Raw genomic sequence first — 24,938 nt, 5'->3', positions numbered from 1 at the left:
CCTACCTGATGAACAAGCTGGCTGGGAAGAGCAAGGGTGAGCATGACTACGGAGATGTGAAGAGAGAATTAGAGGTGGAAAGAAATATCAAAACCTAACTTTCAGGTTTACTGATGAGCTCCCTACATTTATTCTGTTCCAGAGGATACAAGTCACCTCACTCTCCTCATTTTTCCTTCATTTCCCCTTTTAAACTATAATGTGTCTTTCTGGGAAGAATAAGGCCATGATCAATACAATTAACATACATAATAATAAAACATAAAACACTAAAATGTTTGGGTATTAATATCAAGCTTGCACTGATCTTTATTTTTCTTTCTGTTGTATTTTGTTGGAATTTTCTGTTTTGTTTTTGTCATCTTTTTTAAAGCTTGCATTAATCTTTAAAGTAAAATAAATGTTTCACCTTGCATTGGATACTCTAACCCCTCTTTCTGGTTATAATTAAGGTTAACATTGATTGTGGTTTCAATTATCTTTTCTAATTTTGATTTCATTAACTTTTATCTCCATCTCCACAACCATTTGATATTAGAAAACCAAGTGCTGTTACCTCCTCTCCCCCCGGCAGGCTTCTCTCTGGGCTCCACAGTGCAGTCTCACACCAAGGGAATCTGGATGTGGTGTGTGCCTCATCCTGAGAAGCCGAACCACACCTTAGTTCTGCTTGACACCGAAGGCCTGGGAGATGTAGAGAAGGTAAGACATGAATTTTTACATCTTACTTATGTCAGATCACATGCCCCCTTTTACTGCCTCCCGCACTCTTGATGTAGGCTTCTAACATATCATATCACCATATGATTCCTTTCATTTACTTAGTAGTGGTCAACATTTGACCTTAAATACAGTCTGAATCCAACCAAAGTAAGATTTATATAAGGAAAGTAACCATAAATGATGATGCTAACAAGCTCATTGAAGAGTTGTCACAGACCTTAAACACTGAGCTTCACCTGGCCACATTACATACATGAGCACTGGGAGTGGACCATAAGGTCTGCTGATAGGTTATACAACTTCTAAATAATGGCCGATGACAGTTTAAGTCGTTTTTCTTTAATATCATAGAAAAGTGTTTTGGTGAGGGTGTGAAGGTGCCTTTAAACCTGACTAGATACTTTATAAACATGTCTGACTTTTCACAATAGGAATCCTGAAAGGTGGTAAATATGGTCTTATCCACAGCTGTGCTATCTATTTATAAGACAAGCAAAGGATAAGATTTGATGTCAATATCTTTGTTCAGAAAGGACTGTACATTACTACTCTTCTAAATCCTAGACCTATAAAACTCCTATGAAAGGAGCACTTGTTAACTACTAAGGAGTTTCTTACCATTGTACGCCATAGAAATGTAATAGGATCACAATCTAAGTTCAGGGGACCTGTTTGAAATGTATTAAGTGATCATAATACTTATTACTATCACTCTCCTATGCATTTATATGCATTGCCTTATTTAAACTTCATGACACTCTGAATTGAATGTTCATAAATGTATTGTATAGATCAGAAAAATTTGCATAGGGAAATGACTAACCTAAGTTTCCACAGATAAATAGAAAAATAGGTGGTTCAGGTTTTATCTACCTGAATTGAAAGCATGGCGCTTTTACTGTCTATTCCATGTGACTCTACAATGACATCTAGGGAGACAACCAGAATGACTCCTGGATCTTCGCTTTGGCAGTCCTCCTGAGTAGCACCTTTGTCTACAACAGCATGGGAACCATCAACCAAATGGCCATGGACCAACTGCAGTATCCTTTTTGTGGTCCAAAACAACTTAAATCTAGAAAGTCACAGCTTCGTATTTTCACTAGGTAGAGTGGTGGGCAACTGCAGAAGAATTCATAAGTCCTCTCCTTAACAAATCCCATTATGCTCAATATCTAAATTCAGTTCAACCAGTCCCAGAAAGTCAAGCTTTTCTGGTATTTCAGATATTATTTTTATTTACTTGTTTATCATCTGTGTCCCTCAGTAGAATGAGATTATCATTAGACATTATCCTAGACACTTAGCTGCACAAGGCTCTGTACATCCCCCATCTGAGTTAATCTCCCTTCCCTTGCCTAACCCTCAACATCCTCTAAAATTCATGCTCTCATTCAGCAAATCTCTACATCCTTATCATCTCCTCTAAATATTTCCTTCTAACTGAGTTCTGTCTATACTTTGTGGACATAGTTTCCCCAACAGGCCTCTCCAGTGATTGTAGTGGTGATTTTTTTCTCCTATACCTTGCCTAAGTCCCAGAAAATTTAGGTAACCTCCTTGCTCCTTATGACAGCTTCCAGATAGTTCCTCATTCTTCTCCCATTAAAAAGAGAAAGTCCTTTGAATGCCATGCACCGATACTACAGCACCCCTCATTGTTGCAGTCATCTACCAACCCCCCTATGAACAAACCAACCTCCCTGTGAACAAACCCTTCCTATGTTAAAACTTCTAGCTCTTAGTTCACTGTAGTCTTAGAAATGTCAACAACCAATACACATCCATTTAACACTCTGATCTCTCAGTTTCATCACCTTCTTATACCTTACCCTACACTCTCCTTCATTCCTAGTTTTGGTCATTATCAACAACTTCAGCATTTCTATAACTTAATCTCAACCATTGTCCTACATTAGCATTTGTAAAGATTACCTTCATGAGCTTCCATCTAATGGATACTTATACTCTTTGACTTCTCAGTAGCATTTGATAGTTGATGTTTTCCTCTTTTCTGAAACAGTTGGTTGTTTAAGTGCCTAGAATGTCATTGCATCTTAATATTCCACTTTCTTAGTTGTTCCATCTTCTTGGTTTCTAAATATTATAGCTATTTAATTCTTGGGAATCTTCTAGTCTTCCTCTATTCTCAATCCTTAAGTGATCTCATCCAGACTCAGGGCTTTCAGTAGCACCTGTATGTGGATTACCACAACAGTTGTATATGCAATCATGACTGCTGTTCTCAGGTGCAATCTTGTGTATGTAGATATTCACACAGTTTCTCTGTTTAGAGGGTAAGAGATGTCTCAAACAGCATATAAAATGAACAGAACTTTTAATTTTTCTGTTCAACAGCACTGCTTCACTATCACAGTAAATTCCCACAGCATTCACATGGGTCCTTCCATCAAAAACTTAGAATTCATCCTGGATGATTTCTTTCTTCATACCTTAGAAACTACTAGCTGGTAAGTTTTGTCAGCTGCACTGTCATAGGTATTTGCCCATGCTGACCAATTCTCATCATTTCCTGCACCATAACTCTGGTTGAAGCTTCCATCTTCTCTTATCTGTGTTACCTCCTTAACTACCTAACCCCTCTCTCTACTTACACTCTTGCCCCTCACAGATGCAACACCAACCAGGATGATCTCTTAAAAACCAGCATCAGATCATATCCCCCTTGAACTTAAAACTTCCCAATGGCTTCCCATTAAATTTAGGTTAAAATTCAAACTCTTTCTATAGCTTACATGGCCTGGACCCTATCCATTCTAGGACTTTGACCTTAGCCACACTGGCATGCTTGCTATTTATTAGACACCCTTAGTAATTTTTTGTCTAAGTGTTTTCAAGTACTCTTTTCTCCCCCTAAAATGTCCCTACATTGGATTTGTGCATGGTTGACTCCCACAATTCATTCTCTGATCTCTCTAGACAACTGCAGAGAGAATTTAGCTGAACAACCGTATAAACCAGAACCACATACAGTTATTCTCTAACCTTCAGCATAGTTCACTTTTCTTTCAGATCATTATTATTAATACCTCAAATTTTATTGTATTTTTGTTTACATACTTATTATATGTCTCCCTGACTAGAATGGAAACTTTATGATACTAGTATTATCTCATTTACTGCAATATTCTTAGTCCCTAGAACAGTGCCTGGTTCATAGTAGATGCTTAATAGATATTTGTGGAATGAATGAAAAAATGAATGAGCTAATTAAGAGAAAAAATTATTTCAGCTGAGCTTTGGGATAAAGTACTGCATAAAAAGTGCTCTTCTTTTCTGCAGTTTTCCTATGTTAGCATCTCAGTTATGTAACAGAGCTGACTGAACGAATCAGGGCAAAATCCTCACCTGATAATGGTGAGGTTGAAGACTCAGCTGACTTTGTGAGCTTCTTTCCAGCCTTTGTGTGGACTCTGAGAGATTTCTCCTTGGAACTAGAAGTACATGGAGAACCCATCACTCCTGATGAGTATTTGGAGTTGTCACTGAGACTAAAGAAAGGTGACTGGGACTTATCATTGGGTGACAAATAAAGAAAAAACAATATTAAAATAACCATTTGTGTGTAGATGCTGAAGTTATAATTTTGTAACTGTATGATTCTGACTGTTCTATTGCAGGAATGAAAACATTCTTTGGCTGAACTGATGGATCTAATTTTAAAATATCTTCCTCTTCCCGGAGAAAGAAAATTTCTCTACTCTTCAATTTCTTAAAAATTCCTGATCCATCATGAGTTATTTTTTTGTCTCTTTCCATAGGATTTGTGCATATTATGAAGTTGAAGTGTCATATATTTGAGACAGTTAGTATAAATTTGTACTATTTCTGATTTTCATTTCTCTAGGTACTGATAAAAAAACTAAAAGCTTTAATGAACCTCGGTTGTGCATCCGAAAGTTCTTTCCAAAGAAGAAGTGCTTCATCTTTGACCGTCCTGCTCCAAGGAAGCAGCTTGCCCAGCTGGAGCAGCTACAGGAGGAAGACCTAGACTTTGAGTTCAGAGAACAAGTAGCAGAATTCTGCTCCTACATCTTCAGATATTCTGAGGCCAAGACTCTCTCAGGCGGCATCATAGTCACTGGGCCTCGTGAGTTCTTCTCACTCCTCACTTCTTACCTGAACTTTCCTTCTGTCCATTGAAGAAAATAAAAGAGGGAGATATAAATGTACTTATGACAAACACATAGTATAATGATGCTCAGGAAAACATACCACAAGATTCACATTGTGAACTTTATGGACAAGTAAAACTATTTCTGGTGTTATCTAATATTCATATGAGCAAGATGAATAGAGGAGAAGAACTAGAGTTCTTCTATTTTTGCACAGTAATTTTCCCCACAAATTCTCAGCTCCCCATTTATGAAAGATTCTCCTAGTGGATCTATATAGATTGACAAAGTCCAGAGAAGGCAAACATACCATTGATGTGAGTCTTTGCTGCTGACCTTAGCACCAGTCCCTTATTCAGCAATTCAGGAATAGGGAAATTCACTAGAAATTCATGAAATGCACCAATAACTGAGTATAATGGTAGATAGAAAATATTTTATTTCTATCTTGATTTCAGCACCACAGGAGTAAAAGTACTTAATTTTTTAAAATTATACTGATAAATAGTGAAAAGCACAATAAATTAAAATAATAGGCTGCTATGAGAAATTAAGGAGTATATGCATGTAGGAGATAATTTGGATTCAAAGACAGAGAATTTTTGTCTCTGAAAGTAACATGTTCTTACATGTTACATGACAACTTAATGAGTACGCATCAAGCAAAAGAATAGAAAGAATCCTTTGCAGACAGAGATAATATCATGTGGAAAGGTCTGAGACAGGAAGGAACCCTAATTTCAACAAAGGAAAAGAAAGATGATGTCTTAAATAACAGTAGAAAGCATAAAAGTGGCATCACAATTGGAGAAGTATGTAGGGGTAGTACTTGAAAGGATCGTAGATGACTTTAAGGAGAATAGAGTTTAAATTCAATGGGACAATCTTGAGGAATTTTAGACAGAGAAGTAAAGTTATCCCATTTATGTTTAAAACTGTCTTCCTGGATGTTTTTTAGATGTGTTGGAGGGATATACAAGAGACATGAGAAGCTGAATAATATTTGCAAGATTTTAATAATAAATGGGAATTTTGTTAAGCTAAGATGATAATAATGGTCAAAATGGACAGGATCCTTTTTAAATGTTAAATCCATAAGGCACGATGATGGATGTGAGCAGGGAATTAAAAGGACTCCAGGGTTCTGAAATTAAGCAACTGTTTGAATGGGTGTCAATTACTGAGAGGGATATCTGAAGGAGAAGTAGTTTTTCAGAGTGGATGAAGTTATTTAGATTTAGATTATTTAATATTGGTTTTCCTCTGATGTATAAAAGAAAGTATAACATGCAGATATTCAAATATACAAATGTAAAGCTTAAAAATCAAGTCAAAACAGAAAATACAATTCACTAGTATCCATATATATATTAAAAACTGTAGAAACAGAAGGGAAGGCCCAGGATTGAGTCCCAAAGAACTGCTGCTTGTAGGGTAACCAACCACTCCAGTTTGCCCAAGGCTGGGATTTCTTGGGATGTAAGACGTTCAATACCCAAACCAGCAAAGCTCTGCACAAACCTGGATGAGTGGGTCCCTCTGCATGTAGCTCCGATAAGGCAGTATCTAGGAAGACTCACTTATCTAGGCCAAACAGGACTAATGGCCTATAGCAGATACACACACCCCCACACTCACACACATGTACACATAAGCAAGCTAAGTTTTCTCCTTAGCCTCTTTCATAAATTAGAACTGAAGAAGGAAAAGAAAGGAAGGCAGAATAAAGGGAGATGTAGAATGGTTGAGAAAACATCAAGACCTAATATCTTGACCACAAAATATCCCTTTCTGATCCACTCACTGCACCATCTTTCTTTTGGACAAGGAAAATAGAAAGAGAAATTTAAACTTCTCGGAATCTCGAGGTTATCGAAATATTCCATCACTATTCTCCCTCAGAAAATTTGTAAACTACTATTTGTGATATTAGAAAAGCATTACAAATGTTCTAGCACTTGATTCTAAAAAATTAAATCATTAAATTCACATTTTAGGACTAAACAGTTTACGGTTTGTTCCTCTCTTTCACCAACTGATAATTGCTATTTTATTAAATTCTCTTTTGCAGGACTGGAGAACCTGGTGCTGACCTACGTAAATGCCATCAGCAGTGGGGATCTGCCCTGCATGGAGAATGCGGTCCTGGCCTTGGCAGAGATAGAGAACTCAGCCGCTGTGAAAAAGGCCATTGCCCACTATGACGAGCAGATGGCCCAGAAGGTGCAGCTGCCCACACAAACCCTCCAGGAGCTGCTGGACCTGCACAGGGCCAGTGAGAAAGAGGCCATTGAAATCTTCATGAACAAGTCCTTCAAGGATGTGGACCAAAAGTTCCAGAAGGAATTAGCGGTGTGTGTGCTATTCTAGATAATGAGAGGCAGGAAAACCTGGGCCTTTCTGCATATGAGTAGTTCTTCCTAGATCCAAAGACAGAAGCACTCAGTTAATGTGTATTCATTTGCAATCATTACTAAAAAAATGGAATACTCCTAGCCTCAGTCCTATAGACCATGGCACCACAACCAACTATGTTTATTATAGTTATCCTCTTTTGTAGTCCCTTTCTGGGTGGCATATTTGAAGCAAATAAGTAAATTGTAAAACTGTATTTATATAAGATTATTTAAATTTATTTTAAAGTGAATCAAAGGCACAACACTTTCATGTTCCCTGCAGATAATCTGATAGGATACGATTCTTTGTGAAAACACTAAAAATATTTTGTCTTTATTGTAAAGCACTAGTAGAATTTTTAGGAAACCAAGAAAGTCAAACCAATCATAAGAATGCTGTTTGAGAATGTTTCCAAATCTGTGTCTTTACAAATTAGGGAAGGGTTGCAAGGCAGGATTTTACAAATGTCACCTCCCTGCATTTAAAGGTTCTGATGAAATTAGATAGTCAAGTTCAGCAGACAATGGACATCCTTCTGGACTAATGTAAAAGTTTGTTATCTAAGTTCTCCTAAATGATGTAACATAGGTAAATAAACAAGGTCCAGCAAAAATAACACCACCTTTTTATTACAAAATCATAAGCATGTAATTCTGTAACATAACAATATTACATTCAAGCACACCATTTGATATTTTAGGTGAAATGTTTAAATTAAGACTATAAATTATCGCACCCATATTAATACCCACCAATCACACTCAAGCAGGCCTTACTCCTGCCAGACTCTGTATTTTTGTTAGGCTTTCTCAATAGTCAAAATACCTGGGATACAATCTTCATTACCTTCCTTAGCCTTAGACTGAGAAAATCTACAAAAATATTCTCATCCAAAAGGTTGTATCAATAATCATTGATGGTTTACTGAGCAGTTGTAGAAAAGTCACTGAGGTTAATACTTTACATCACTACATCTAATCCTGACATAAAATCTATGAAATGGATATAATTTCCAATGTTTTACCAACAAGGAGACCTCAGTTCACAAAGGTTGAGTGTCACAAAGCCACAAAGGGGTGGACCCAGGAACTCCATCCACCTAGGCCTTCCTGGCTCCACGGGTTGTACTCTGAGCTCTTCTGAAATTGGACTTCAAAGGAGAAGTTTCACATGGAACGGTGTCTGTGCTTTGGAATCATTCTCTGTAGCAGAAAAGTAGAGAAAAGAGCTTCAGATAATCACAGCCAGAAAGGTGGATGTAGTTTTTTTCAACCTGCACCCTTCTTAGGGACATTCTAGAGCCTCACAGCAAGGTGATGGTGTGGCCCAGTTTATATACCACAGTCTCTGGAGGAGAAGCATTTCTCCATAGTCTATGTGTGGTGAACATCCTCCTCATGACTGACTGTACCATCTGTGCTATTTTGTCACTTCACAGGAATCTTTACTAGCAAAACGAGATGACTTTTGTAAGCGGAATGTCAAAGCATCGTCAGAGTGTTGCACGGCCTTACTTCAGGACATTTTCAGTCCTCTAGATGAAGATGTGAAGGAGGGAAAATTTTCTAAACCAGGAGGTTATCAACTCTTTACTCAGAAGCAACAGAAGCTGAAGAATGAGTACTACAAAGTGCCTAGAAAGGGGGTAGAGGTAAATATCTACTGAATACTATTTCTGAGGACTTGCTGAGATGACCCTTTCAGACTATAGTGGGAACAACCAAAATGGGATTGGGACATAGTGCCTCTGCCTCTCACTCAGTCACTCACTGATTCATTTAGGAGAGAGACTGCCATGGGATGCAGTACATATTCCTCCTTGGAAGCACAGGTGAAGCCCTCAAAAAATGTAGAATTAATCCATTAATTTAGTCATCCAGTGATCCAGGAGTGGTCTATTCAGGCCTAACTATATGTCTGGTCTTGTCAAGTTTCTGGGACTAAGGCAATTTAAAAAAAAAGTTCTCACAAAGCCTTAACCAGAAATAAACAAATTATGTAGCTTACAGACAAAAATAATAACAGCTGACACATACAGACCTTGTTGTGCTTCAGGAAATAGATGGGCTTAACTCATTCAATTCTCACAACAACCCTAAAAAGTACATGTTATTCATATCCCCAGTTTATAAATAAGAAAATTGAGATACAAGAAGTAAAAGAACACCCAAGAACATATAGGTAATGCATGGTACAGCTGGCTAATCCAGATAGCAGACTGTGCTCTTAATTACCCCTTTATGCTGGTGTACTCAGTTTATGTCCATTAGAATTAGGTTTGGGTAAGTATTATTTAAAAAAGAGTGGCTTAGAAAAGACAGACATTTCTCTCTTGTGTGTAAGAAGTGATTAAGAGCTGATCGATGTGGCTCAGCTGGCGGGGCTTCCTTCTGCAAAGTGAAGGTCTGCCAGTTAGATCCCTGGTCAGGGCACACATGAGATTACACTGATCGATGTTTCTCTCTCACGTCCATGTTTCTCTCCCTCCCTTTCTAACTCTCTAAAAAGTGAATAAAATGGTTTTTTTTAAAGAGAAGTGATGAAGAGGGAGTCCAAGTTGGTAATGACAACTCCATGATAACATCGTTCTCAGGCCTGTTCCTTTGTTCTGCCCTAGCACCTGAGCGCTGTCTCTCTCTTCACAGTTAATTTGTGCTCTAAGATGGCTCCTAGAGTTTCACCCATTAGTTCCACATTACAGGTGGAGGGAAAAGGGAAAACAGAAGAGTAAAAGGGTTAACTCTCTTTAAGGTGATTTCCAAGAAGTACCATAGGCCTCTGCTTAAGTGCAGTTGGTGAGAATTTCATCATTATGGGCACTGAGCTCCCAGGGATGTTGAACAGAAAATGCAAAATTTTATCTTAGTCCACAACCTGTCCAGGTGAATAAAAACTCAGAGTTCTGTTACTAAGAACAAAGGGGAGAATAATATTAGAATGATTCTAACAGTCAAAAACTGCCCTGAAGAAAAATGAAAGTAGGTTATAGGTATAGAAGAGGAAGGAAATGTGATGCTGTTTTACATGTTTTTACAGAAGGCTTTTGTCATGAAGTAATGTTTCAGCACAGTCTTCAAAGAAGTGAGGAAATGAACCAAATGGGCATCCGGGGGAACAAAATTTCAAAGCAGAAAACTCCAAAGGATAAATTGGTTTATATCCTAGGAATAGCAAGAAATGTGGCAGGAGGGCAGTGGGCAAAGGAGGAGGTGGCCGGAGATGATGTCAAAGAGCTGTTCAAAGGCCGCAAGCCAGATAAGGAGGCCACTAAGTGGAGGCCACTAAGAAACTTTGAATTGTATTTAGAAAGAGTAGGAAAATCAGTAGAAGGTTTTGTGCATCAGAGTGAGCTGATCTTTCTTAAAATCGTATAGCATAACATTAGGTACCCTGAGAAGAATGGACTGTAGGGGAGCAAGAATGAAAGTAGGCAGACCAATTCTGAAGCTAATGCAATGGTCCATGCAAAAAGTAATGAGGCATTGGACCAAAGCATATGGAGGAGCTGGTGACAAGTGATGGGTTCTGGTTGGTTTTATGTGAAGACAGAGCAAAAATCATCAGCTGATGATTGATTGCATGTGGGATGTGTGAGAAAAAGAGATATCGACTGTAACTGTTAACGTTGTTAACCCATAACAGTTAGAAAACCAGAGTTACTAAATTAAATGAGTAAAATTGGGGTGATAGGGAGTGAAAGAGGTTTAAGAGATAACTCAAAGTTGGTCTTTAGGGCAGTTAAGTTTGAAATGCTACTTGAATTCTACAAGGGTTGTTATATACATGATAAAATTAAATTAACACACGTATTGCTGGATTTTGCCTTAACTCATAGTCTCTGTTTCTTAATTCTAACTTCCTCTGTATCGCCAGGCAGAAGAGACACTGCGGAAATACTTGGAGTCCAAGGAGGCTGTGGCTGATGCCATTCTACAGACTGACCAGTCACTCACAGAAATGGAAAAGGAGATTGAAGGTGAGAACAGGTGCAAACACTCTAGATAGGTGGAGAGACCTAGAAATGTTCATATTAGCCACATTAGTCCACCTGAAACATTATTGTAGAGCAAAGAATAATAAGTATAGTTCATAGCTCTACCAGATTTTTTTAACTGTTAGTTTTGGCCAACTTTTGCTTACTTATTGTAAAAACTATCACAAAAGCTTTCTCTACGGCATATGAATAAAAAAAGGTGGGGATGAAAAGCAAAATAAAGCTCTAACGATTTAAGCCTTATATTTCTCTGCTCATTTTTCTTCCTCAGTGGCACGTATAAAGGCTGAATCTGCAGAAGCAGCACAAAATATGTTGAAGGAAATGGAAGAAAAGACTCGGCAGATGATGGAAGAGAAGGAAAAGAGTCATCAGGAACATTTGAAACAACTGACTGACAAGATGGAGCAGGAGAGGGCCCAGTTAATGGCAGAGCATGAGAGGGTTCTAAGTCTTAAACTTCAGGTATTATATTCGGTCATCACCATTTTATCTTCCACAGCACTGAGCCAAAAACACAGCTTAGAAGGTAAAGCTTTCTGTCAGATTAAGGGCTTTTCTAGCCCAAACACTAGTAGACATTTCATTTTCTTACTGCTTCTGTCTATAACCATCTCTGATTAATTAATGGCATTTACTCACAGGATAAAATGTCAATGACTCTTTTATTGTTAAATCACTAACAAACAATAGCTATTCACTGACTGGCTGTGCATGTTGGTTTTATAGTCACTCTGTAACCAAATCTTCATGTTATATTGTAGGTGCTATTATATTCTCATTTTCAAATAAGGAAATTGTAATTTCATTAGAGTTAAGTGATATTTCTGAGTCTTATCTGGTGGAAGAATACCTGGCCTGTCTACCCTACTGAGTGGAGTTCAGTGATTTCGTTTCTGCCACACCTGGTATTACTTTATTCCTGCAGGCACCCTATGAATGGGAAGACTCCCTGACCATCTAAACAATTAATCATGTAATTAAATACCCAGGCTTCCTGTATCTTCCTCTTTTCCAGGCTCTATACTGAGTCATTGTTGAGTCCAGATGTTCATTCAGAAATAAAGTACAGACCAGTGCAGACCCTGATCTCTTCAACTTACTTCTGTCACCTTGTCACCAAGTTTTGGAAAGTTGCACTAAGTTCCCTCATCAAACGTCTGCCATGATTCTGAATCATGTAGTAACCTTCCCATTGCAATTCATCTTTCTTACCTTCTTAGACATATATTTGAGAGCTCACACTAACTACATCATAGTTGAAAGGAAAACATGATAGATTTTCCCGGACACACTGTGTTGCATGTGGATGAAGAAGGACAAGAATATGATTCTGTGTCACTAATGTTTTAGAAACCATAAGAGAAGAAGTTTCATGTAGCTAAATAAAGCCCCCCCAAAATTATTGGCAGCTGTAGAAAATTCCAAAGAGGGTGATTTAATAGAAGTTAAGAAAGGCACAAATTTAAAAAATAAGTTTTAAAAACTCATGTGGAATTAACATAAGTATTGACAGGGGCAATAATTTGGCAAATATGGGAATTGTTTTAGATTGTGTGAATTCAGTCTTCACTTTCCCTTTCAGGAAAATGAACGGCTTCTCAAGGAGGGATTCCAAGAACAGAGCAGGAAACTTCAAAAAGAGATACACGATTTGGAGAGGAGATGCAAAGAAGAATCCTCATCGTGTAACATACTCTAAAAATCCAAGGAGCATCACTTCCTCACCAGCTCCCCTCCCCTCCACTAGGAAAACTTGAATGAGCAACTTCAGAATGTCAAACAATTGCCCCTAATTAAAATGAAAATCATGATGCTTGCATTGTTATTGCCATAAAGTTTGCAAAGATGAAATAAAGTGCAAAGGCAATGTTTTCTTTACAGAATGATTCAATTTATGCTTAATTGTAGTAATAATGATAAGTATGATTCTTAACTGGATCCTGTATTTGTAACCATGCATACTGAATCTAGAGACACTAGAAAATGTATAATGGGGTGAAATCAGGATGGTTCTGTTCAGAGTAGAATTGCTTTCCCTCACATAACACCACACTTCTTAATATCCTAAGCTCCATTCTATTGCTCAAAAGCTTACTTTGGTCTTGGGATAGAACCGGTGTGTTTTGAACATAGGGCAAAGCTGAAGGAAGTGAACAGTTGATCAGTTCCATGGGGTGCAGTTAATCATCACTCCTGCCGAGTTGTCATGCTCATGGCCTGGCTGCAAATATGAAAGACCTGGGACAATTGACTACAAGGTGCTCACAGTGTACAGTTCTTTACTGGGTGACAGCTGTGTGGCCTGTGGACACAGATTGGATTCTGGGGAAATAGTAGAAGAAGTGCTTGCCTCTGTTGCAAAATGAATTTGTGTGTGGATGTTTTATTTTCCCTGTCTACAAAATTCTTCTAGATAATTACTCTCTTGTCTACAGGCCGCCCTACCTCTCTCTCTCCTATTCTCCTTTCCTTAGTCATTTCCCTCCCACAGTTCAGAGAGTAACTTCTAGAGTCAAAGACAGAAAATATTAACACAAAATTGAAATGAATTTATTTTCATTCCTCTTAGAATCATAACTATAATCCTATAAAACATAAAACTAGTTTCTATTTTTCTCCATGCCTTTTTGCTTTTGTTTTGGAGTAAATATTTTGAAGGAGAAAAAGAACATTGACCCTCCATTCACGCCATATACAAAAATAAATTTAAGGTGAATCATAGTCTTAAATGTTAAAACTAATACCATAAAGTTTCCAAAAAGAAACCATAGAAGAAAATTTTTATAATTTCCAGGTAGGTAAAAATTTCTTAAATGGGATATAGAATGCACTATATACACAAGGAAAAAAATATTAAATTACACTTCATTGGAAATAAAACATTCCACGGCTTTTATCAGCAACACCGGAGATAACAAATGCTGGTGAAGAGGGAAGCCTAGTGCTTTGTTGATGGGACTGGAATTGATGTGGCCACTATAAAAATAGCATGTATAAATCTCAAAAATTAAAAATACAACTACCATATGATCCAGCGACTCTACTTGTGGGTATGTATCCAAAGAAAACAAAACCTTGACTCAGAAAGATATATGTACTCCCGTGTTGACTGCAACATTATATATATAGTTTGTCTAGGAGTTATCCAGTTATGTAATATGAAAAATAGTGGCATTTATTGAGGAAGACACAAGATACTAAGAACATTGTGCATAGGACAATGACACCTCAGTCCTCTTCAAAGTAGGCACCTTGGGACATCACATAGTTCTCCTAGCATCTCTTCTACTGTTCAAACTACTCTGCAAAAACTTTTGTTGGAATCACCATCATCTTCCCCATTGTATTTTCCTGAAACTCATCAATGGTCTGAAATCTCTTATTTTTCCAAGGTGGTTTTAGTTTCAGGAAAAGCCAGAAGTCACAGGGCTCCAAATCTGCACTATACAGGGGCTGAATCACCTGGGTGATTTGATGTTTCACCAAAATACTCTGCACGAGCCATGATACATGAGCAGATGCATTATCATGATGAAGCTGTCAATCACCAATTGCCCATAGCTGTGGCTTTCTGAATCATCCAGATAGTTTCATGGAGGAATGCTCAAGCTTAATGCAAAATTTCATGCAGATTTGTTGCTCTACTCAGTCATTTTAGTGCCATTGTTCCCTCTCTGACCTCGCCCCCACATACAGTATCACAGGCCCAGCCACTGTGGTGCCCCACCCTAGTGAACACCTAAGGCTCCGCCCCTCAATATGTAACAGGCATGACTAGACCCACCCCCCCTGCCAAATGGCTCAAATAGAACAAATCAAAGCCCCACATCCAATACTTTTAAGTGACTAAGAGATAGCCAACCTGTCAGATGCACAGTTCAAAGCACTGGTAATCAGGATACTCACAGAATTGGTTGATTCTGGTCACAAATTAGATGAAAAAATGAAGGCTACACTAAGTGAAATAAAGAAAAATGCACAGGGAACCAATAGTGATGGAAAGAAAACTGGGTTTCAAATCAATGGAGTGGACCAGGAGGAAGAAAAAACATACAATCAGGAAAGAATGAAGAAATAAGAATTCAAAAGAATGAGGAGAGGCTTAGGAACCTCCAAGACATCTTTAAATGTTCCAACATCTAAATTACAGGGGTACCAGAAGGAGAAGAGGAAAAGCAAAAAGTGGAAAACTTATTTGAACAAATAATAAAGGAGAACTTCCCCAATCTGGCAAAGGAAATAGACTTTCAAGAAGTCCAGGAAGCTCTGAGAGTCCCAAAGAAGTTGGAACTAAGGAGGAGCACACCAAGGCACATCATGATTACATTACCCAAGATTAAAATAAAGGAGAGAATTCTAGAAGCAGCAAGAGATAAGGGGACAGTCACCTACAAAGGAGTTCCCATCAGACTGTCAGCTGATTTCTCAAAAAAGATCTTGCAGGCAAGAAGGGGTTGGAAAGAAGTATTCCAAGTCATGAAAGGCAAGGACCTACATCCAAGATTGCTCTATCCAGCAAAGCTCTCATTTAGAATGGAAGGGCAGATAAAGTGCTTCTCAGATAAGGTCAAGTTAAAGGAGTTCATCATCACCAAGTCCAAACTTAATGAAATGTTAAAGGGACTTATCTAAGAAAAAGAAGATAAAAAATATGAACAGTAAAAAACATCAAACTCACAGTTATTAACAACCACACCTAAAACAAAAGAAACTAAGCAAACAACTAGAACAGGAACAGAACCACAGAAATGGAGATCACCTGGAGGGTTAGCAACAGGGGAGTGGGAGGAGGAGAGAGGGGATAAGGTACAGAAAATAAGTTGCATAGACAGTAGGTACAAAATAGACAGGGGGAGAGCAAGAATAGTATGGGAAATGTAGAAGCTAAAGAACTTATGACACATGGACATGAACCAAAGGGAGGAAGTGGGTGGGAGGGAGTGTGCAGGGTGGAGGGGAGTGAAGGGAGGAAATGGGACAACTTTAATGGTGTAATCAATAAAATATATTTTAAAAAAGAAAATCTCTGCCTTAAATCAATCTTATATACTGAAACTTGGTACCCTTTAATCATACCTCCTGGTTAACCCGCCAGCCCCTGTCAACCACCAATCTCATCTCCGCTCCATTAAGTTTTGTTTCAAATTCTTCATATCACAAGCGGTATCTTGTAATATATGTCTGGCTTATTTTATTTAGTATAATGTATGCCAGGTTCATAAATGTTGTCACAAAATCATAGGATTTCTTTTTTTAAGGTGGAATTACAGTCCATTGTATGTAAATACCAGGCTTTCATTATCCAGTCCTCCTTCAAAAGATATTGAGGTTGTTTCCACATCTTCTTCATTGTGCATTAAAACTTTGGCCAACAAAGTTGTGCAGATTTCTCTTTGAGACACTGTTTTCATTTGCTTTGAATATATAGCAAAAAGTGGGATGCTGGATCGTATGGTAGTTTGTTTTGTTTGGTTTGGTTGAAGCAACTTCATATTGTTTTCTACAATGGCTGCACCAATTATCATTCCCACCAAGAGTGTACAAGGATTTGCTTTGTACCACATTGTTACCAGCATTTGTTTTCTTTTTCTTTTGTTTTCTTTTGTTTTTTAATGCACAGTCTGGAAAGTGTGAGGTGATACTTCATTGTGGTTTTCATTTGCATTTCTCTGCTGATTAGTGATGTTCAGAATCTGTTCACATACTTATTGGTAACTTTTATGTCTTCTTTGGAGAAATGTCTATTCAGTTACTTGTTCATATTTTAAATTGGTGTATTTGGTTTTTTGTCATCAAGTTGTAGAAGTCTTTATATATTCTGAATATTAACCCTCCATCAGATGTATGGTTTGCAACTATTTTGTCCCATTCCATAGGCTGCATCTTCACTTATTGATCGTATCCTTTGGTGTGAAAAAGGTTTTTATTTTGAATTAATCCTAATTGCCTACTTTGCTTTGGTTGCCTGTGGTTTTGGTGTCAGATCCAAAAATTCATTGCCAAGGCCAATGTCAACAAGCTTCCCCCCTATGTTTTCTTCTGGCAGTTTAAAAGTTCAACTGCTACATAAGTATTCAGTTCACTTTGAGTAGTTTTGGTGTATGATGTAGGATAAGGGTTTTTAATCTTTACGTGCAGATATTTTAATCTTTTTCATGCAGATGTCTTGCTTTCACAGGCCCATTTGTTGAAGAGGCTATTCTTTTCCCATTGTGTATTCTTGGCAACTTTGTCAAAAATCAGTTGACAATATATATATATATATGGGTTTATTTCTGTGGTCTCTATTCTGTTCCATTGATCTGTATGTCTGTTTTTATGCCACTACCATACTGTTTTGATTACCATAGCTTTGTAATATATTTTGAAACCAGAAAGTGTGATGCCTCAAACTTTGTTCTTCTTGCTTACAATTGCTTTGGCTATTCATGGTATTTTGTGGATCTATATAAATTTTAGAATTTCTTTTTATTTTGGTAAAAAATGTCATTAGGATTTTGACAAGGATTACACCAAAACTTTAGATTGGTTTGGGGAATATGGACATTTTAATAATAATTGTTCTAATCCATGAACACAAAATGTCCTTCCAGTTATCTGTGTCTGCTTTAACTTCTTTCATCAGTGTTTGATAGTTTTCAGTCAACAAACCTTTCATCTCCTTGATTAAATTTAATCCTAAGTATTTTGTTCTTTATGATGCTACTGTAACTGAATTATTTTCCTAATTTCCCTTAGCAGAGTTTGTTTTTAGTGTATAAAAATGCAAATGATTTTTGTATGTTGGTTTTGTATCCTGCGAATCTATTGAATTCATTTATTAGTTAGCCCTAACAGTTTCATGTTGAGTCTTTAAGATTTTCCATGTATATTGCCATGGGCTACCATTCTCTTCCCTGGTAATTATTAGCCATAGCTTTTTCTTCAGCTAGTTCATGATGGACTTACTTTACTAGAATCACCTATTCAAGCCAAAATATTTCTCTAACTGAAATACAATATCTATACTATATGCTTTCCTCAAAAGGAAAGTATCTGAAGAAATGATTTCCATGGTTTTTCTGTTACATTTGACTGGTTTGCAAGGGCTAGCTAAAGCCATGCTGAGTCATTGACTGCTTCCTCCTAGCATGACTAGTGAAGGCATGCAAGGTGATCTCTCCCTTTGGGGATGGTAACACAATTTGAGAGAGAGCTGGATATAAGCTTCCAATAACACTCACACTCAAATTCAAGACTATATGTAAAGAACACTTGTGAGTGTAGTAGTTTCACTGAAAATATATGTGGAAGAGGATCTCTTTTTTCCTTTTTTTTCCCTAGCAGAACTTTGAGGGAACTGCAAGCCATTAACTCCACAGTACCCCAGCCCAGCCTTACTCAACCTTGCTGAATCTCTTCTGTCTTCTCCAGTATTGTAATTTTCTCTTCTATGAAAACTTTGTTTTTAAAACCAAACAAAATTATTTTAAGAAATAAACTGAGTCCTCTTGTATCACTTATGTTTTGTTGATACTTAGAGTTCAGTCAACTTAGTGCTCCAATAGCCCTTTCAAAGAATTTTTTTAAAGATTTTTTTATTTATTTATTTTTAGAGAGGGAGAGAGGGAGAAAGAGAGAGAGACAGAAACATTAATGTGCGGTTGCTGGGGACCGTGGCCTGCAACCCAGGCATGTGCCCTGACTGGGAATGGCACCTGCGACACTGGTTCGCAGCCCGCGCTCAATCCACTGAGCTACGCCAGCCAGGGTCAAAGAATTTTTTTTTAAACGTATATGTTTCTCTCACTATCAAAGAGTTTGGAGGCTAGATATTAACACTATAGACTTTGTTTTACTTTTTAATATGATATCCCAGTAGCTAAAAGTGAAAAGAGGCTGTATATAAAACCTGTAAGAACTGCAAGTATGCACTGAATAATAAGCCTGCTTAGAACTTAGAGCATTATGTCAGATTAAGGACTTTTCTAGCCCTAACACTAGTAGACATTTCATTCTCTTGCTCCTTCTACCTGTGACTGTCTCTGGTTAATGAATGGCTTTCACTTGCAGGGTAAAATCTCATGGAATCCATTATTATTAAGTCATTAATAAACAATAGCTATTCACTGCCAGGCACTGCCCAATGGCCTTAGTCATATTGTGACCAAATTCTCAAATCTTCATGCTATGTTGTAGGTACTATTATATTCTCATTTTCAAATGAAGAAATTGTAATTTCCTGAGGGATAAGTAACTTTTCTGAGTCCTACCTTGTGAAAGAATATCTGGTTTGTCTACCCTACTTAGTGGAGTTCATGGTGATTTTGTTTCTGTCATACCTAGTACAACTTTATCTCTGCATGCACCTTAGTAAATAGGAAGACTCCATGACCATCTACAATATATATCATGTAATGAAATTCCTAGGCTGCCTATATCTTCCTCTTCTCAAGGCTCTATTCTGAGTCATTGTTGAGTCCAGATGTTCGCCCAGAAACACAATATAGACCAGTGCAGACCCCAATCTCTTCATTTATTTCTGTCACTTTGCCACCAAATCCCGGAAAGTTGTACTAAGTTGCCTTATCAAACTCTTGCCATGACTTCACATAATGTAGTTCTTTTCCATCATGACTTATTCATCTTTCTTACCTCCTTAGATGAATATTTGAGAATCCACACTGCCTAGATCAGAATTGGTGGAAAAAAATGGTGTATTTTCCAGAAAGACTATGGTGCATGTGGATGAAGAAGGCCATGAACATGATTCTGTGTCACTAATATTTTAGAAACTATAAGAGAAGAACATTCTAATTGCAATATATCATCACTATCACTTATTGCTTACTGTTTTCTTGAGTATAGCCATCCTGGTGATGTAACAGTGTGCATGCAGTCAGCTCCCCACCACCCCCTACCAAAGAGAAGATTGTAATGGAGTCCAGAACTTGGGGTGTCCTAGAAAATATAGGATGCCCCACCACCACCACACAAGTTTGGCTGGGGGATGGGACATGGAGCAGGGCCATTGAGAGCTACTTTGCCTATCAATAACAGCAATCTGACTTCATACCTGATATGCAAAAATAGTTATTTTATATATTAATAACAGCTAGCTAGTTTCATAGATATGTTAAGTAGCTATAGGTTATGCTTGGAGCCAGGGAGATAGGATTGGCTTTGACCCCTGATGTAGCTGGGAACAGCTCCCTTTACAGCACCTGTGGGAGAGTTTGGAGATGGTTTGCTCCATGCCCTGGGGCCACACCTGCCTGGAATAACTATGGCAGCCTAGAAGGGCTGAAAATACGAGAGTGCTGGCAGGTATAGCCAGTTGCGGGAGGAGTCGGAAATGGAGTTACAGAGGAAGATTTCCACCAGTATTTAAACCTAGGCATGGCAGCCATGTTGGAGTAGAACCATACAAGTTTGGGAGCAGAGAGGGGAGTCCCTTGACCACATAGTTTAGGAAGCAGGACAACAAGATGTAGCAGCCATGCAGAACTCTCTCTTAGCAGTTTGAAAGAATGTAGAGAAATGGGGAGACAATGGGTGGGGAAACAATGTGAGACCATGGGTAAAAGGACTCTTGCTGGTAGGCCATGAAGATGTGCCACATGGTTTTGAATTAAGAGCTGGAGATCTCGGAGGTGACACAGCTGATGGTTTGGGGGGCTGCAGATGACCTGCCCAGCCGAGCATGGATTACTGGAAGGAACTGGGATGCTAGCTGAGCTAAGGACTGCTTTGTCTTTTTCCTGAGATAATATAACCAGAAAAGACACCAGCGTTCGGGCTGCCTGTCACTACCAAATCCAATAAGCAATGACAGTGATTGAATCTTTTATGGGTGCTTTATTTAGATGGCCAGAGATCCGAGAAGATGGCGGGTTCATACCCTAACAAACCATCTTTCCTTCTCTTTCCTGGCCAGATCTTTTATAAGAGGGATAGGGGATGACAAACAAGGTGCAGTGAGGGCTTTGAGATTCAGAAGCTGCAACATTCCTGTCCTGGGCAGTTAGCTGTTCCCAAGGGGGAGGGGTAGTCATCTGCTCTCCCTGGAACAAAGGTTCGGATGTCCCCAGGTGGTAATTTTCTATCAGTGCCCCAGGAGGTTGGCTGTTTTCCCCAGGAGCCGGGATGGGCCTTATCTGTAGTTTCTGAAAGAAAAGCTTAACATACACGTTACTTGCTAGACTTACAACTTTTTACCTTAAGCTAAAATTTTCCAAGTCTTGAGTTCCTTATCAATATAGTACCCTGAGACTGGCCTGACTAGTCAAAGGGAAGGCAGGACTGTGTGTGTTTATGGATGTTTTGAAGGGACTTTGGGATTTAAATGTCAACATTCTGCCATCACTCTAAACCTGTATAATTTTTAAATAAATAGTTCCTTTCCTTTTCACCAAACTCTGGCATTGAGAGTCACAATTCCTAACACCTGGTGGCAGGCAAGATGAACCCACAGTGACAGAGAGGCCCCTGGGAAGGGGGCTTGTTTTGATAACAGCATCTGGGTTCTCTCTCTTCCCCATGGGCTCATTCGGTAACAATACGAGTGAAACTGGAAAAGCCGGCTTTCATGCTGCCTGTCACATACCAAACCCAATGAGCAGAGACAGGGATTGAATTTTTATGGGTGCTTTATTCAGATGGCCAGCGATCTGAGAAGACAGAGGGTTTGTACCCTAACAGAACATCTTACATCTCCTTCCAAGCCAGCCTTTTTATAACAGAGAACAAAGTGGAATGAGGGATTTTGAAATTGAGGGAAAATTAGATTAAACAACTGCAGCATTCTTGTCCTGGGAGGTTAGCTGTCCCCAGTGGTGGTCCTTAGCCACCTCCCCAGGTGGCTGGCTGTCTTTCCCAGGAGTGGTGAGCTGTCCCTTCAGTTCCTGAAACAACAGCTTTAACATATGCATTACCTACTAGGCTTGTTAACTACTTACCTTAAACTAAAAAATTTCCAACTCTTGAGTCCCCTATCAGGAGTAAAGGAATGTTGCGTTGTAATTTAAATTTGCAATTCCCTATTGACTACTAACATTAAGCAAGTTTTCATGTGCTTCCTAGCAACTTTTATATGTTATTGGAAAAAATATCTGTTTATATCCTTTGCTCATTTTTAAATTGAGTTATAGGTTTTAATTATTAAATTTAGGTTTTTTGATAGTTTGGTACAAGCCTCTTACCAAATACACAATTTGCAAACTTTTTCTTTTCATTCTGTTGTTGTCTTTGATTTTCCAGATGTATATTTTAAAAAACAAAATTTTTGATAATGTTTAATATATTATTTTTTATTTTGTTACTTGTGTTTTTCTGTCATATCTAAGAGACTACTGCCTAATTCAGGATATAAAGATCTACCTGTATGTTTTTTCTAACATTGTAAGAGTTTAGCCTTCACAGTTCTGCCTTAGATTAGTTCTGAGTTATTTTTTGTGTACAGTGTAAGGTAGAGGTTCAAATTCATTTTTTGCATTTTAGCTTTCAGGGCTGATATGAAAAAAATGATCACTAACTTAGTGGTTTAAAAGAATAAGATTTATTGTTTAACAGTTCTAGAAGCCTGAAGTTCAAAATCAAGATGTCACCAGGGCTATCCCCTATCCCGAAGCTCTAGGACAGACTCTGTTCCAGGCCTGCCTCAGCTTCCAATGGCCATCAGCATTCCCTGGTTTGTGGCTGCTGACACCAGGCTCAATTTCCATCTTTATGTGACCATCTACTCAGAGACTGTGAAGTTGCTTCTTTCTCTTATAAGGACACTTATTGTATTTATTGCCAACACGTGAAAATTAAGATAACCTTATCTCAAGATTGTTAAATTAATTATATCTGTGAAGACCTTTTTTCTAAATAAGTTCATACTCAGAAGTTTTAGGTGTTAGAACATAAACATATTTGGAGGGTACTACCATTAAACTCACTAAAATATAGTTCAATTTTATTTTATCTGCATATTTCTTTTTATTTTCTAAATTCTCATGCATTTCTTGATCTTTAGTTCTTTTCTGTGTTCGCCAGTGTGAAATGAATACTTTTAGTTTAAAATTTGGTTCCTCTAATGACTCTTTCACCATAATTTTTACTTATTTTCTTAGTGAAAATTACTGAAGCTCTAAGCTTACCATATAAATTTCAACCTAACAGAATTTACATCATATTTACAGGAAATTATTTTCAGTGAGATACATAAGTGCTGTAATTCTAATCCTTTTTTTCTTTTTGTGGCATTATTCTTATATCTATTATATCTATATATGTAACAAACAATACAATGGTGTAATTACTGCATTATGAGCTTTTCAAATCTCTTAAAGAAGCTTAGAAAAGAAAGAAGAACCCACTTTCTCCTGTACCTCTCCTTTTCTCATATTTTCTTAAAAACTAGATATATTAGATATTTGCCACAAATCCGGAAACCTTTTCCCCATCTTAATTTTGAGGTTTTTTGGTTTTGTTTTCTTCTTTATGTGTTTAGTTATTTTCTTACCTGTTTTAGGTGAAGTCAGTTTTCCCTGCAATATAAAATTAATATAGTTACTCCTGTTTAAGAAAAATTATTCTGACACTTGTTAAAGAACAGTAAGGTAGGCTTAATTTGAGAGACTACTGTGATCAGGGTTTCCAGCACAGGAGGGAAATTGGGCTCTACTCCAAATGCAACAGGGAAATAGGAATTTATAGCCACAGAACAGTGTGAAGATCCCTGAATGGAATATTACGGGAGGAAATATCAGGAGTTTGGTAATTCCTGCCTAGCTGACCTAACCAGATTCTAGCTAAAGGCGGACCAAGACCACCAGATATTAAATGTGGCCGGATATCAAGGCTGGGGATTCTGGCTAATCTGATTTGATTGGGTTTTTGCTAAAATTGGACTTTTGGAGGACATGCTTAAGGATGCCTTCTCAAAAATGTGACTCAGGAGAGCCTGACTAAAGTTTGGGTAGTGACAGAATCTTTGCTGCTCCTCAATATTTGCAGTTTTGGGCGTGCACGCAGTCGCCCCAGGACGATAGGTTAGAGCAGGGCTCTCTTTGACTGTCTCTTACCCTGCCCTCCCTGAGCTGTCATCTTGTATTGGTATCACACCAGCTGTTAGGTTCCAGCTAGTCACTCTATTTTGTTCAAATAAACCCTGGAGTGCAAATTAATGCACAATCTGATATGATTAAATTAGTTCAGAACAGATTTGAGACCAGGCTTTGAGGTTTGTTCTGACCCCAGGAGGGTTTCCCTGGGGAGATCATCAGACCTCCCTGAAATTACAAACTTTCTTCCTACAGCATGTAATCTCTGAACCACTTCTACTGTCCATATAGAGTAGCCTCTGGTCTCTGCTGTTTGCCTCCCTCAGTATTGAGCTTACATCCTTCAAGTGAGCCAGGGAAAGGGATATTGGGAACTTAATGCTGTTTTTCTTTGTAATGCCTGAGCTAGGACCTCCATCCTATGAGCAGCAGTCAGGTGGAAGGTATGTGCCTTTGCCCTCTATTCATACTCACCAAAAACTTAGTCTGTAACTTGGAGTTTGGGGTGTATTATCTTAATAGGACTTCCATGGCAAATTCAACAGACTGGATGGCTTCAATGATGGATACTTGTTTTCTCACGGTTGTGGAGTCTGGAAGTCTGAGTTTGAGGTACCAGTAGGCCTGATCATTTCTGAGACCACGTCCCTTGGCTTG

General features: G+C 38.1%; 1 protein-coding gene across 2 annotated transcripts in view; it reads left to right on the top strand.

The window, feature by feature from the left end:
• LOC114496242 (guanylate-binding protein 2-like) overlaps positions 1 to 13,131 on the top strand; it is a 56,931-nt gene extending 43,800 nt beyond the window's left edge. Inside the window, exons 1-10 of one of the 2 annotated variants that reach the window (XM_028511526.2) lie at positions 7 to 36; positions 575 to 702; positions 1,657 to 1,766; positions 4,049 to 4,245; positions 4,592 to 4,834; positions 6,931 to 7,211; positions 8,695 to 8,907; positions 11,130 to 11,232; positions 11,522 to 11,715; positions 12,836 to 13,131. In XM_028511526.2, the coding sequence (XP_028367327.1) occupies positions 9 to 36; positions 575 to 702; positions 1,657 to 1,766; positions 4,049 to 4,245; positions 4,592 to 4,834; positions 6,931 to 7,211; positions 8,695 to 8,907; positions 11,130 to 11,232; positions 11,522 to 11,715; positions 12,836 to 12,952 (1,614 nt within the window). In that variant the 5' untranslated portion in view covers positions 7 to 8 and the 3' untranslated portion in view covers positions 12,953 to 13,131. Of the gene's footprint in view, positions 1 to 6; positions 37 to 574; positions 703 to 1,656; positions 1,767 to 4,048; positions 4,246 to 4,591; positions 4,835 to 6,930; positions 7,212 to 8,694; positions 8,908 to 11,129; positions 11,233 to 11,521; positions 11,716 to 12,835 lie in introns of those variants that run through there. The other variant, XM_036026387.1, reaches the window with a different exon arrangement.
• Positions 13,132 to 24,938: the final 11,807 nt, after the last annotated feature.

Source organism: Phyllostomus discolor, chromosome 5, assembly GCF_004126475.2.
Source record: "Phyllostomus discolor isolate MPI-MPIP mPhyDis1 chromosome 5, mPhyDis1.pri.v3, whole genome shotgun sequence".
Taxonomy (NCBI): Eukaryota; Metazoa; Chordata; class Mammalia; order Chiroptera; family Phyllostomidae; genus Phyllostomus; species Phyllostomus discolor.
Note: the sequence above shows the minus strand (reverse complement) of the source record. Positions and strands in the feature narration are given on the sequence as shown.